Source organism: Lissotriton vulgaris, chromosome 2_1, assembly GCF_964263255.1.
Source record: "Lissotriton vulgaris chromosome 2_1, aLisVul1.2, whole genome shotgun sequence".
NCBI lineage: Eukaryota > Metazoa > Chordata > Amphibia > Caudata > Salamandridae > Lissotriton > Lissotriton vulgaris.
In genome coordinates, this window is record NC_141687.1 from 320,757,841 (window position 1) to 320,774,002 (window position 16,162).

The 16,162-nt window shown below is 46.1% G+C and overlaps 1 protein-coding gene across 1 annotated transcript in view; it reads right to left on the reverse strand.

The window, feature by feature from the left end:
• Window positions 1-16,162, reverse strand: part of ITGAE (integrin subunit alpha E) — a 771,961-nt gene that overhangs the window by 163,960 nt on the left and 591,839 nt on the right. The window contains exon 22 of the mRNA XM_086955032.1: window positions 10,873-11,005. Within this exon, the coding sequence (XP_086811158.1) occupies window positions 10,873-11,005 (133 nt within the window). The remainder of the gene's footprint in view (window positions 1-10,872; window positions 11,006-16,162) is intronic.

A 16,162-nucleotide genomic window follows, 5' to 3' on the forward strand; every position in this document is an offset into this window, starting at 1 on the left:
TGCCATTGCACAATGTGAAGTTCAACTCCATCGGTGCAGCGCATTTTCCCGCTGTGCGCTGAAGATTTGAAAATCCCGCTCAGCTAGCCATGAGCGTACGAGAGGTGTACTTCATGACGAGCTCAGCTCGTCATCAGCGTCGAAGGGGTTAACACCATTGGTCCCTAGAGGGGTGGAGAGAGATACGGCTGTTGTTGGAGTATCTGTATGTTTTAATTAATGTATACACTGTTAGTGATCCCTTTGGATTTTGAGAGGTACAGACTTCTCTGCTTTTTTCTTCTATTCGTGCTAGTGTGTGGCTTTGTTCTAAACAATTATCACTTCAGAAGATTTCTACACAAATCTTCACTATACTGTATTCTTTCAGACCTTTCCTTATGATTCCATCGCGCTGCCTGAGGTCACTAGAAGCTAATCTGGTTATCATACCCAGGTTTAAGCTCAAAACGAAAGGTGGAAAAACCTTTTCATTTCTGGCGGCCAAGGCTTGGAACGGCCTTCCCTCTAACCTTAGGCATGCCCCCTCAGAAACCCTCTTTAGGAAACTCCTGAAGACCTGGATCTTCCTTCAACCCGACCCGTTAGTCCTCGCAGCCATATGATTCCTCACCTCACCTATCTGGTCCCTTCTGATTGTCAGCGCCAGGATGCTCCTTCCGGAGCGATAGATGCGCTTTATAAAAATTAATAAATATCAAATATCAAATATCAAATGATCTGATCTCAATTTAGATTTAGAATGGAAAGGGGCGACCAATTCGGTCCCCCCGAACGTATGGTCGGGTGCCCCGATCCTCCCGGGAAACCATTTTGGGCGGGGGGCGTGTCTCGGCTGGTATGCCCGAAGCGGCGTAGCCGGGGCGCGCCTTTTCCCGCCCAAGAGGGGTTGTCCTAGACACTTACACCGTTGGCCACGCCCTGGAGGCAGGCCTCGGGAGGGTACACGCCCTCCCGAGGAAGACTAAAAGAGCAACAATCCGAAGAAACATCCTCTTGTTCCTGTGCGTGGAAGCTGCACCTCCTTGTTGCACGTGAGCCCTCGACGGAACAAGGAGCCAATTTTGAGAACTTGTAATTTTTGTGTTTCTCTTTTCAGCGATTTCGAATCTTTAAATCCAGGACCTCGTCGTGCAGCAAGTTGCGAATATCTTACGACAATGCCTGGCAAGAAGGTTGGAAAGAAGGTTGGAACCGAGCAGATGCTTCGCATGCTGGTGAAGGACATGGCGAACATGAAAAAACAGATGGCGGCAATGAATAACGCGGGCAGACCGAAGAAGGTCATCGGACCAGCATTGCCGGGAGTGGTCCCCGCAGGGAGAGGTAAAAGGGCCAGGAATAGGGCGGCAGGGGGGGAAACCCCGGTTCCCGAGTCACCCCCGGCAAGCCCGGTTAGTCCAGTAGAGGCCCCCGTTCCGACCCCGGACGCGGGACGACCGATCCCAGTAGTAGTTACGCCCAATAATGAGGGGGATATGCCTCCGGAATTAGCCGCCCGATTGGCAGCATGGCTGGGGAGAGATACAGAGGGCACTACGGCGCCAGGAGATACGGCCGAAGAGGCCAGGTTACTAATGAAGCAGTTGCGGCAATCGAGAGATGCTTCGAAGGCGAATCTTCCTATTGTTTCCCCTCAGGTTCCCTCGGAACGACCGGCGTCTGGCGTTGCAGCATCAGCAGGATCAGCTACTGATTCTGGTAAGCAGCCGTTGCCGATGGCTGGGGAGGGTTCTTTACCCTCGAGGAGGGAAAGGGTGGTCCAACATATACCGCTGGCCACGAAAGAAATGATTTGGGCTGATAAATATGTGATTATGTTTTCTCTCTTAACTGACCACCATGAGATAGAGCATGTCAAGAGTCAGAAGGACTTGTTGCACCCGAGCGTATGGTGCGCAAAAATGGCGGCATTCAGAGTGGATGAGACGATTTCTAATTGGGGCAGGGCATTTGCGATGTTCACTGCGATCATGGGGGAGCGTAGGCCAGAGGTGTTGACTGAACTGGCTTGCTACCAGACACGTATAATGGGTTTTTATGAGACTTATGAAGGCAATCAATGGTTGGGTTACGATAGTAAGTTTCGTAAGGCCAAGGAGCACGACTCATCTCTGACGTGGGATTGTTTCGACTCCATCTCATGGCAGAAGCAGCTCATGCCGGGTACGACGAAGTCGTCTTCGCTTGGCGGGAATGGTGCGGAGCCCGCCCGCCATTATGCGGCGGCGCCCTTTCGAGCAGGCACCAATGGTGACCAACAATCGAGGAATGGTGGGAATTCGGGTAGGAAAGGGGTCTGTTGGAGCTTCAACAGAGGCAAATGCACGAGACCACAAGGGACATGTAAGTTCAGGCATGAGTGTGCGGGGTGCGGACAATCTTCACACCCTGAGAGTTCGTGCAGAGCCAGGAATGGTGATACAGGGGGTAGAGGAGGGGCCAAACAGGTCTAACATCAACCGAGGGGCACCACTACCTACCCCCGTAGACATCATGGCAATGATCCCTTGGCTGAATGAATACCCTGATCATGTCTCCGCTGGGGTGTTGCGAGACGGTTTTTCGTATGGTTTCCACATCCCAGCGGGGGATTTTCGGGGGCAGTCCCAGTGTAAGAACCAGCTATCGGTTCAACAGAATACGGCGGTGGTGCAGGCTAAGATTGCAAAGGAGGTTGCCCGTGGCCGGGTTGCAGGCCCATATGGGCAACCGCCAGTCGCTAACTTCATTTGTTCACCGTTGGGAGTAGTCCCCAAGAAGGACCCAGGTGAATTTAGGTTGATTCATAATTTGTCGGCTCCGAGGGGTCTCTCGGTGAATGATGCGATTGACCCTGGAGTTTGTTCGGTGCGGTATGCATCCTTCGATGAGGCCGTCGCCATGTTGAATCGCCTGGGGCCCGGAGCGCTGATGGCCAAATCAGATATTGAGTCAGCGTTCCGGTTGCTCCCGGTACACCCGCAGGATCAGCGTCTGCTAGGTTTTATGTTTCAAGGACGCTATTACATGGATAAATGCATGCCAATGGGTTGCTCCATCTCTTGTGCTTATTTTGAGAAATTCAGTTGTTTTTTACAATGGGCGTTCACCAGAGCTACGGGCTATATGCAGGTTATGCATTACCTTGATGATTTTTTGTTCTTGGGGACAGCCGATGACACGGGATGTGCAGAGGCTTTACTGAAATTTTGCGATCTCATGAAACAATTCGGCGTGCCGTTGGCACCAGGGAAGACAGTGGGGCCATCTACTTCACTCGAGTTTCTTGGAATAGAGCTCGATTCAGTGGAGGGATGCTTCCGTCTGCCCAGGGAAAAGGTAAAGAAATTTAGGGCCTTGCTAGAATTGTGCATCAGCAAAGAAAAAGTGACTCTCCATCAGTTGCAACAAGCAGTGGGCCAGCTTAACTTTGCCCTTAGAGTGATACCGATGGCCCGCCCCTTTTCCCGCTCTATTGCACAAGCCATGGTCGGTCTCAAGCAAGGGCACCACCGCACAAGACTGTCTGCAGAGGTTCGACAGGATATGCGCATATGGTTGGCATTTCTGGCGGATTTCAACGGTCGCGTCGTGTGGAACAAGCCCCCAGGTTCCTCCGAGGAGCTGGGTTTATGGACTGACTCGGCGGGGAGTGTGGGATTCGGCGCCATCTTCGGTAATCGATGGTCGGCGCAAACATGGCCGACGTGGTGGCACGACAGTGGACTCACAGGTAACATTGGGTTTCTTGAGCTGTTTCCCATTTTTGTGGCCTTAAAGACATGGCCAGACGGTTTTCGTGACCGCACAGTGGTGTTTTGGTCCGACAACATGACTGTGGTCGAATGTATCAATAATCAGGCAGCACGCTGCAAATGGATTTTGAGATTACTGAAGGAAATTGTATTACTGTGTTTGAGATTGAACGTCCACTTTAAGGCGAGGCACGTGCCGGGTGTACTGAACCAGGCGGCTGATGCACTCTCTCGTTCCCACATGCAGGCCTTCAGGGGTTATCTACCTTCAGCGGACTTGGTGGCGGCACCATTTCCCGAAGTTCTCTGGTATCTCTGTGCCCCGGATTACAGGACCTCGTGGGAGCAAGCCTAGCACCCAGGACAAGGAAGGCATACGAAGGGGCGTTCCGTTCCTATTGGTCATTTTTGGGTCCAGCTAGGGGGGATCATTGGGGGCAGGAAGAGTATGTCCTGAAGTTCCTAGTGCCACTCCACCAGGCAGGCCGATCAGCGGCAACGGCCAATACGCACCGGGCCGCCATTGCTTTCATGGCGCAGGCGCATGGCATCAAGGACCCCACATCGTCCTTTCTAGTAAGGAAGGCACTGCGTGGGTGGCTACGCCTCGAGGGTCGTAGAGGGGACGTAAGGTGCCCGATCGGGCTAGAAAGATTGTCCCTGTTAATGTCCGTGCTCCCTGCAACATGTTCATCCCAGTCAGAGGCAGTGCTGTTCCAGGCCGCTTTTGCATTAGCATTCCATGGGGCTATGCGGGTAAGCGAGCTGGTAGCAAAGAACAAGCAGGATACGGGGGGAGGTCTGTGTCGAGAGCACATTCGGATCAAGGGTGATTCAATGATAATCACGATAGCCAGGTCCAAAACCGATCAGGGAGCTGTCGGGGACAGTGTGGTGGTCCAGCGCATTCAAGGGTCCCCCACGTGCCCAGTGAAATGCGTGGAGGCATATTTGGTGCAGAGGGCAGTATCGTGGGGGGGATGCTTGCTGAGACATACCGACGGCACTCCGCTGACCAGGTTTCAGTTTCAGCGGGTGCTAACAATGGCAATCGCGGCAGCGGGCTTGGACCCGAGCGATTTTGGGACCCATTCCTTCCGGATAGGGGCTGCTACAGAGGCTACAGCCAGGGGTCTGAGTACTGAAAAAGTGAAACAATTGGGGCGTTGGTCCTCAAACTGTTATAAAAGGTATGTGCGGTTGCACATGTTGTGAAGCCAATGTCATGCACTCACGCTTCTTGTTTTCTGTTTGGTTTACAGTTTCGCGAGCAGGCTTTGCGGGGCGGACTGTGCAGTTGACCCGACACCTGGGGACCAGCGGTCAAAGATCACCGGCTGAGGGAAGAGTGGTGTGGGTCATTGGCCACTCATACGTGAGGCGTGCCTGGGACGTATTCAAAGCAGGTGACATGATTCACGTAGCTGGGGAATACGGGTACAGGGTGACCTTCCGCGGAAGGGGCGGGCTCTGTATTGACCAATTTCAATGTTTTATGGAGGGACTGTTAGGGCGGACAAGGTCACCGTCGTCTGTAATCATAGTACACCTGGGAGGAAATGATTTGGTGACCATGGGTTGACGAATACTGCTCGAGCAAATTCTATCCAATATTAGGTGGTTGGCGAAGAGGGTCCCTGGGTGCATGATAGCATGGTCACACATGATTCCCAGAAGAATCTGGCGGGGGGCCCTCTCTGTGACAGCTTTGAATCATTCAGTTAAGAAGGTCAACAACAAACTTAGTAGGTTGTTTCGTTCAGGACAGTTGCATTGTATTCCGAATGGATGTATTCGGGGGGACCATATGTATCTCGAGGATGGGGTCCATTTGTCCCGGGAGGGGAATGCCTTACTCATAGGAGACTTCATAGCATGGTTAAGGGGTTTGTGAGTTCATGACCTTTAGTAGGAGTTTGTGGGGGGTCCGGATAGCCGGTCAACTATCCGGCCTGTGGCGGTAAGGTCATGATCGGTGAGCAGCAATTGGAAGATCCCTTGAGGTGGGGCGCCACCCATTATGGATGGGAGCGCCCGGGGGGAGGCGGCCATTGGCCCCTCACACGGGGAGGCGGCACCCTTCTGAGTAGGGGGTCGCCGAAAGGGAAGGCGGTCATAGGCCCCTCCCAGGGGAGGAGGCAGCTACGGCCCCTCCTATGAATTTCCCGGGGCCAGGACATCCGCGGATGTGGTAAGAAGTGTGGGGTGGGAGGGGGTCTACGCTACCTTCTAGACACCTCACACGAGTCCTCGGACGACCACCAAGATGGCGTCGAGTTAATAAGGGGCCCCCGTTAAGACAAGGGAAATTGGAAGTTGGCACAGAGGTACAGTCCTCTGTGCGCCCGCCCCTCACAAGTGAGGGGGGAGTTCTGGTATTAGGGATCTGACACCGGTTACGACCTTGCCGTTGGCCCGTAATGTTAGGATGTACAATTTTGTTTAGAGAGTATGCATTTGCAGGATGTTTAGACTCGGCTAGGAGAACCTTTGTATTAGAGATTTGTTAAGGTTAGCCAATAAACATCGTAATGTATAAATGAAAATTGTACATAATATGAAACTGTTATTTTAATGTTTTAATTTTGTTTCATATTTTAATAAATACGGCCGGGAGGGTAACTCCCTCCCGCCTTCCAAAAGTTCAAAAGCTGTGTCCGTCTTCCCATCCTTGGGGATTTGTGTTGGGAGGGGGTGACGGGTATCCCGGCCATACTCCATTCATGTTTCGAAAGGAGAAGCAGAATTTCCTAAAGGAGCAACACACCCTATTTTTCGGTATCTGTATTATTCTGACTGGATTTATGTTAAGCTTTATGCTTTCTAGTCGGAATTTGCTTCTGCGCCTTAACTTGCTGGTTATAATTCCTAATTTTTATGATAAGTTCCTAATTTTTGCACTTACTGGAATGATTATTAACTTATAATAAACCCAGTTAATTTTATTTACTGATTCCTGGTCCTTACTGTTTGGCCAAATGACCTACACAAACTGTAAATTGTTTTTTTGAATGCTGACTCCCTTCTGCCTCTCAATCAAGATCAGATGAGAAATGGTAACCGCTCTTTATCATGCTCACAGAGCTGATGCACAAAGGGAAACATACTTTTGAATATATTTTCTTTTTTTTTGCTATTTACAAACTACAAGTTAATAGTAAGTTTACGACTGAGCAGACTTCTCAGTCGAGCCACAGAACTCCGCTCACAAAAACCCCGGGAGGCACAGCTGAGCCCACCAGTAATCTGGGAAGTGTAATGTCAGTATTGTTAACTATGGATTTTCCTCTTTGTATTCACACCACCTCCAAGATCTGACTGATAGTTAGGTTAAAAGGAAAAGAGACAGATAGGGTGAAGAGATGAGAACGATGGTAAAGAGGTGGTGCTTCTGACCTATAGCCTTTTCCTGTCCCCAAAAGGCCAATACAAGGCAGACATGATAAAAGACACCTTTATCCAACATCTAGCCCAACACCCTTCCACTTGACTCTTGTGGTTTGCACACTAGGAAGAGGCATTTCGGAGGGTCACGTCATATGAAAGGAGGATTGGCCTGCTCAAGATGGCACCGGGGAGGCATAGACACCTTGGGGTAAGCTTACAGGAAGGTGCAGAGGGAGGCCCAAAGTGCCAGCAGGTCTTACATAGCATGACTATTCCCAGTATATTGCTTGCCCAGGTATACAGACTAAGGAATACACACTGAAGATCTGAGGTTATCTGAATTCTATCCTTGAAAATACATTTCATGAAAAATACATCGTAATTAAGAGAGCCTAGATTATTTCATTTCATCAGCATAAACCTGAGTAACATCAGGTCCAGTCAGTTGCCAAACTTGAGTATAACGTGTGTGCACAACATTTGCGCATAGGATGGGTAGTGGCAGGAGGTAGGGAACCGGGGTGGCAGGGCGTGGATGGTTGAAAACAACAGAATATAAACAAAAAAAATGCTTACCTTTTCACAGCAGCTGTCTCTCCTCCATCGTCTCTCCACTTCTCTTCCTGACTCTGAGTCCGAAAGCAGGAAGCACATAGAGTCCCCTAAGCCAATCATGATGCTGCTGTCACCAGCTTGACAGCAGTATTATCATTGGTTTGAGTGCGGTGGTTCGGCGCTCTAACAGGGAGTGGTAGCCTGTGCACGTTCGCCACCCAGGCTAGGCAATACAGGCAGTAGAGAACATGCACAGTTGGCATCACTGTTTGGCCGGCCCAAGACGCCCCCAAACCGTCATGCGCACTCATGTGCACAAACCACTCCTACTTCCTGTGATACCAGCCCCACTCCTCCTAACTTAGCCCCATAGCTAGGAAAAGTAAAATGATGAAAATATTGTTATTATCATTTAATTTCCCTTTTTCCACTGCTTAGAGAGAGATGGGGCGACGCTTCTCCTCCTTAGCGGAGGAGCCACTCCTGAGGATGGATAATACATATGATTAAATGTAAAAGTTGGCAAAAAGTGCCAGTGCAATTCCGTAAAACTTAATTGCTTAAAGAACAAAATGTGCAAGCTTATTGTCATGTTTTATTCACTGTAACATCTTAAAAGTATGTATAATTATGTGAAATTCTGCTATTACAGACTATATTGAAAGGATATGAAAATAATAACATATGGTGCAAATACCCAGACAAAGCCCGATGATAAAACCTAAACACAGACCACCCGACAAATAAGGACACTCGGGTCAGAACTATACTGTATAGGATACCTCAAGTCAGTCCGAGACTCACAAACAAGTCAATTTAGACCACTTTTAAATCTGCAGCGGGTGCCCGAAGCTCGTCCATCAAGTTTGGTTTACCAATTTACCGGCTTAAAAGCCCTGAGCTCTACCGACACTTGGGAATGAGTGGGTGATAAATTGCTGCCCTGGTGGACTCAGGATGAAGAGCACAACCAAAAAAGGAATGGCTCTCACCTAAGAGCTTCCGAGCACCCTTCCTCTCTCTCCCTCACAGGCATTACACAAGGAAAGCCCATTAGAAAGCTTGTAATAATACACTACGTGTTTACCCGTTAGTGCTGAGTAAGGTCCTTCCCAGTGCTTTATTTTGGCCTGTGTCTCCCAGTGCTCAGCACAAGCTCTTATTTCATAACACCGGCAATTCTTTCTGACTGTCCAACACTTGGCGGCACTCTTTGTCTATTTTTTTAAGAGAGCACATCCACAACAGTTAATAACAATAGGATACACATTAAAGAAATAGAAATACCAGGTCGCATAGGTCATTTGGACAGCTTGGGCAGCCTGGTATTTATACTGGGTGAGATGGAATGGTATCATTGGAGTGTGATGGTTAGTGGGGAATCGATGGCACTAGCATCTAGAACATTTGTCTAGGGCTGTGGGTGATGCAATATGCGGGTAAAATACCTAGGGCCTTGCGATTGTATTAAGCACTAGTCCTGCCCCAACAACATAGAGGGGATGGTGTTCATGGTGCGCATGCTCACATATTGTTCACATACATAGGAATGTGTTTTTCATGCCACTGTAATCAAGCTATCCTGGCTGAAGAGGGGTGAAACCCCGATACCGGTCCTCGGATGCTTGTTTCCGGTCAAGGGAGTACCTGGCTTGGCAGTTCGGGCTGGACTGTTCCCATATGGCACAGGGTCAAGACTGATTTGCATATTGCTCAGTTCAAACTGGAATGACATGGTGAGCAAAAAAGTCGATGAATTTAGGCCCAGCTCTCTGTACTGGGGTGAATGTATGACATCGTTCTGCATTCTGTCCATCAACTGTTGTTTTTGCATTTGTCACCCCCGAGTGTGACGGGTATGCTCATACTTGAGTTCCGTTCTCTCCATGCCACTGGAATCAAGCTATCCTGGCTGAAGAGGGGTGAAACCCCAAAACCGGTCCTAAGATGCTTGTTTCCAGTCCAGGGAGGACCTGGCTTGGCAGTTCGGGCTAGACTGTTCCCATGTGGAATACTGTCAAGACTGATTTGCTTATGGCTGGGTTCAAACCGGAATGGCATGGTGAGCAAACAAATCGATGGATTTTTGCGCAGATCTCTGTAATGGGGTGACTGTATGACATGGTTCTGCATTCTGTCAACTGTTGTTTTTGCATGTGTACCATACTCGCTGTGTACACAGGAGTGATTTGGTCTACCTGGCACAGCCTGACATTACCAATGGCTGATAAGCGGGATAAACCATGCAACCATCCAAGCTAGCCCCGGATTCCACTTGGCTCTTTTGATATCAGTAAGAATGGTCAAAGATTGACAGAATACTATTTGCTCTCACTGGGTTGTCTATTGCTCCCTCACATATATGAGGCCTCAAGCCACCAGAATAGTGGGCTTCTCTGCCCATAGGCCAATGGCAGCTCACATTACTAAAACAAGAGTAGCTTGGAAGGTACTGCAGGGCAATGAAGGAATTTGACACCACTCTGTGGTAACAGGTCTTAAAATCTGCAGTGAAATTTATGGTGGGACTACATCTGAGTTGATGACATCTTTTCAGATTTTCTGTAGTTAGCGTTACTACAATGGTGAACAGCCTGGTTTGTGGTCACATGATATTTTTGTATATGTGCATTATTCCCTGGTGATTAAATCTGAGACATATAAAAGAGAATGCGCCCTCACTCAGACATCAATCTTAAAATGTCACATCTGATTTTACTCAAACAAGTCAAGATGTTTTTGCCAATGCTTTGCCTCAAGGTGATTCTGTGTTTGTATATAGGTTGGCCAGCTCTATTCCCACGCCCTACACACATTTAATTTCGGAAGGAATTGATGCTGCCAATGCCTGCAAGGTTGACATTGACCATGCTGGGCTCAGGACTTTCCAAATAATTTGAGCGCCCCCAGTGAGTAGATGCTCTGTAAACTGACTTGATGAAGTATCTTTCACCAGAAACCAATTGATTGATATCCTCCCATCTTCTTTCACCCTCTCTTCCAGTTATTTGACACATACACACAAACTATATACACCAAAAAATTAAATGGATACTGATCTGCAGAGGCAGCTACTGCTGTGGCATACCATGCAAACGTAAGGGGGCAGTCTTTCTACTGTTTGAGAATGTGTAATGCACATTCCCAATTCAAGTTTCAAACTAACATGAACTTGCCGAATACTTTCTCTTACCTCCATGATCTTTTTGACCTGCAAATTCCTTGGGTAAGTCAAAATCAGGGTTGTCAGATAGGAGTTATCTTCATTGTTCACCAGGGAAAGGTTCATGAGTAGGTTTTTAGTGTCCCCAACTATCAGCTCCTTCCTAAATGTAGGAAAGAGAAATGAGCTCATTGGTCAGTTTTACAACGAAGACAAATGCTCTTGTGAGTAAGTAATCCAGTAGCTGAAGGTGTAGTTATGTAGGTTTATTCATTATAGTAGAATGGTAAAGAAGGCCCCACTGGGAGCAGTGTCTGGTTGCTCAGCCCCACTCACTCAAACTGACCACTCATTCAAACCATGCATTCACGAAAATTCTGATTACATCACACACACAGGCTGAGCAGCAGGGAGAAAGGAGACACAGAATAGTACAGAATACAACACATCTCCCTCCTTCAAACAAAAGACAGTATGAGGGAAGAAATGCAGTATGCCAAACAATGACAAAGAAAGAATATCCAAATAAGCAGATCAACAAGAAATAGGATAAGATGATTACAAATCTAAACTGCAAGCTGAATAAACAAAGGAAATATATCGGAACAACTTTGACACAATGCAGAATAAAATGGATGGAAATTATACAGTGGCAAAACAGTGTTAAAGTGGGATGTCGGACAATGAAGATAAATGCAGAATGATGATGAAAACATCACACCATACAGATAAAAGAAACACCAACAACACACCACAACTCGCACTCGCACTAAATATAAGAGCAATATAGGACGTTACAGATACAAGAAACGTCAACATCACATCACAACTTGCACTAAATATAAGAAAAAATCTCAGACGTCACAGAGACATCACCTGACAAAGTACCAAACATATACCACCATCCTTCATCTCAAACCAAACCCTGAATGTCACGGATCATGTCAGTTAGCCAGACTGGCACGAAAAGCAACAAACGGAGATCCAAAACTTAGAAATGAAGCCTGAAAAAACAACAAATGCAAAGCGCATCAAAACAACACACCCACACAACCCGGTACACAGAACGGGGTGTTTGACTACCTAGAAAGCACACCAAGGCAAAACACACAGCAGGGGATACATGACTCCCCAAAACTCGTGGGATGCTGGACTCTACAAACACACACCAAGACAAAACACACTGCAAAGGGTATGGGACACCCAGCGCATGGGGTACATGACTCCCCGAAATGCACACCAAGGTAAAACACACAGTACGGGGGACATGACTCCCCCCCACACTAAGGTACATGACTCCCAGTGCACAGGGTACATGACTCTCCAACATAACGCAGATCAAGGTACAACAAGCAGCACGGGGTACATGACTCTCCAGCGCACGGGGTACATGACTCCCCAAAACACACACCAAGGTAAACACACAGCACGGGGTACATGATTTCCCAGCGCAGGGGGTACATGACTCTCCGAAACGCACACCAAGTTAAAACACACAGTACGGGGGACATGACTCCCTGCACACTAAGGTAAACACACAGCACAGGGTACATGACTCCCCGAAATGCACACCAAAATAAAACACTGTACAGAGTATGTGACCCTCAAAATGCACATGCAAAAAAATTTAACAAAACGTGTAAATTCAGCACTACAAGTACTTCAGCAAACTTTGCACACATAACATGTTGAAAGGTAGTCTATGAATCAACAAAATATAAGTGAATAACTCCTTACTGCAGATAACAGCTCATTAATTTATGCAAAACACATGGCAGGCACACTTATCTGCTTAGGCAGAGGCTACACATTTGAGAAGCCAACGCAATAAATGAAAAGAATTAAAGTAGACACCGTTGTCAGAAAAAGCACAGAAAGATTCGTGCTTGGCACCGCTCAGATGCCTTTTTCAAGATTGACTTGGAAACAGATTGTTCAAGAATGAGATGGGAACAGGGTTAATACAATACCTCCAAGCACGTCACAGATTGTTCAAGATTGAGATGGAAACAGGGTTAATCCATGCGCTACGAAACTGCACAACAAGGAGTAACTTCCGTTGGAGAGAAAACACATATCTGAAATGAAACTGTGTGACCACACCTTTAACGACGTGAAAATTGCCAGAAGTCACAGGGTGAATGAGGTTAAAACAAAAGTAACGGTAAGCTTCTAATGTTGGAAATAATTTGCAGATGTTCGCTGCAGTCCAAACAGTGAAAGATATTCATCCTAGTCACTCTCACTTTCTGTGTAAAGAAGTATATCATCAGGGAAGCAACGTTGCGTGGAAATGACGCGTCCGCAGCTTGCGCATCCCAATGAAAGTCAGGAAGGAACATCACAATATCCAGAACACAGCTGGTGCGCAGCACATGGAACACAGAATCGAAGTTAGGTAACCAGGAGAAGAGGTCAAGAAGGTACGTGGAATGCCAGGAAAAGGAATCCAGTCTCCAACGCGGTTCCAAGGCTTGAGGTAATCTGCTCGATCTTTACTGATTTGAAAATTAACACCCAAACCGTTAATCCCTGAAAGTGCCAGGCACACCTCCAATATTAAAGAAAATGCTTACTGTTGATTATTGCCATGCCATAAAAACAGGCTACAAGGCCAATCCTTATAGAAAGAGGTTTCGAAAGTCAATCCTTAGGCACATATCGTAAGCCTCAATTTGAAATAGATGCATACGTTGTCATTTTTTTGGAACTGAGCACAACTTTTGAGGCAGAATAAACACAAAATCCATTACTCCAAACACGGAATCATTCCCAGTCCAAGTAGAGCTCACACAGACTGAAAACTTTTTAACGCGTACAGGGACTGAATTTAAGTGATCTTAATTGTCATAATATGTTTTCAAAGCAAACCAATAACTTCACGTTAGGGCACAATTAGGTCACGTAAAGTTCAACAGCATGACAAAAACAACGGTCTAAGTATCAGTAGGTTGGCTGTAATCCAGAGTCTTATCATTCTTAACTTTAGAAAATAGTGATGAAGCGGACTTTAGAGATAAGTTTAGAGTCAGTTCGCCGATTTAAACTCCCATATTTTTTTTAATTCATTAACGAGTGTTGCATGTTTTCGTATTAATTCAACCTAGAATAATGTGCACCATCACGAGCACATGGGACTAATAATATGTGCTCTTGTCGCATTTGTCACTACGTTTTAAATAATATATTAACTAAGGGCCAGATGTAGGTGGCCGTTTGAGGCCATTTACCGAGCGGTAACGGCCGATTTTGGCCGTTACCGATCGGTAAATGGGTGACAGGTATGTAGGGGGCATTATTTTACCAAATCGGTAAAATTACCGATTCGGTAATTTTACCGATTCGGTAAAATAAAAATTCGGTAATTTTACCGATTCTGAGGCACCCAGATGTAGGTGTGACTCTTCAGAGTCCCAGAGGCCTTACCGAATCGGTATTTTACCATCAAATCCAATTTGATGGTAAAATACCGATTCCGGTGTGCATGCACACCTATGCCATGTGACAGGCAGACCTGCCCTTAGGGCATGTATGCCTGCCACATGGCACCCGAGCCTGTTGTGGGGGTGCCAGAGGGTGTCAAAGTGACACCCCCTGCACCCTTGTGAAAATCGGCTTCAAAGCCCATAGGAATGAATGCGCATTACTGATTCGGTATTTACCGAATCGGTAAATACCGAATTCTTCCGAATCGGTATTCCAGCACATCTGGAATACCTACATATCCACCCCTTAGATTTACCGATTTTTTATTAACGAATCGGTAAAATTTGGTCATTAAAAATCGGTAAATCTATTTTACCTACATCTGGCCCTTAGTCTTTTATTTAGTCAAATATTAATTGCGGCTGTTTTAAATAATAGCATGTGCATTTTCTTAAATGTGCTTTTGTTTATGTCGTGTCTTTCATGTAACAGTGTTTTTGTTTGTCTCTTGTGCATAAAGCTAGGTAACATAGACTAATGGGGTAACATTAGTGAAGGGGGCGGGTAACAGAATAATTATCATTATTTGAATTAATTGATGTCTTGTGTTTCCTTGCATACTAGAGTCTTGCTAAAAGAGGCCTGTGGCCTATTTCTAAAATGGATGTCCGAAGTCCAGTTGAGTTGGGCCTTGCAGAGCAGAGTATGAAAGAAAACATTTTCTTCATAATTCTTTGAAGAACAAACCCGCGGAAGCTGAGCTGTGCAGAGCGCTGAGATATTCTTTGTAAAACTTTCAATGCCAAGGACAGGACATTGCGGCGGAAAAGCTTGGGCAGAGGAAGCAGCATATTGTTTCATTAATTGTTGCAAACCTCGGAAGAGCTTGTGACACACGTAGTCAAAGGACAATGCCGCTCTTAAGGAACATGGTTCTTGCAATGTGAAAGGCGAATGACTTCATGGACTGACATTTCTCGACCAATCACGCTTCGAGTTGGTCATTGTTTTGTATTCTTTTAGTTAGTCTTAGATAGAGAAAAGGTATAAAAATTGCCCCTTTAGAAAGAGCCTGGCTGGCTCGTTCCTTTGCTCGGGAGATGCTGCCGGACTTTTGACTCACGTAAGATCCTTCTGAACTTATGATTTTCCCTTTAGGTATCTTTAGTTAAGTTAGGGAATTAAAGTCTAGGGAATGAGTTCCTAAATGTTTAAGCATTTCTCATGCGGATTTTGATTTAAACTGACAGTCTAATGTGCCTTTCTAATAAAAATGCTGCTTAATAAAATGCTAATAAAGAAATAAAATTCTTAAATGCTCTTTGCTCGATAAATAAAATTAATAAAATAGATTTTGAAATGACAAGCTGGTCTTGTTTGTTTTGTTTGAGTTACCATTAGTTAATCCATTGCATATGATTTTTGACTTAATTAAATGTTTATAAAAGTGTTTTGATTAATTAGGTCATATGATTCAGTTGGTCAATTCATGTCTCAGTCATTTATGGGCCTAGTGATAAATGTATGAATAATGGTGAGTATCGTGGTGTAGAGTTGTTCATATGAGACTGAATTTCCTTTGGCCCGCTGGATCAATTCTCTGGTAGCAGAGTTCGGTTACTATGGTAACTGACATGTTACATGGTAATTACATAGGATACATGTTTAACAAATGATAAGTTTTGTCTAGTTGTTATATGTTGTTGATAGGTTTTTTCCAGCAGTGAGAAAAATCCTATGTGCCAGCAGAGTAGTGTGACAGGTGAAGTTACACAGTTCATTTGTTCTGTTTTCAAGTTAGTGGTACTGAAATATCACTAAGTGTTGTGGACGTACAACACAAGTTTAGAGATTTTAGGTATGACAGGTTGTATGTATAGTGAGGTTTGCCTAT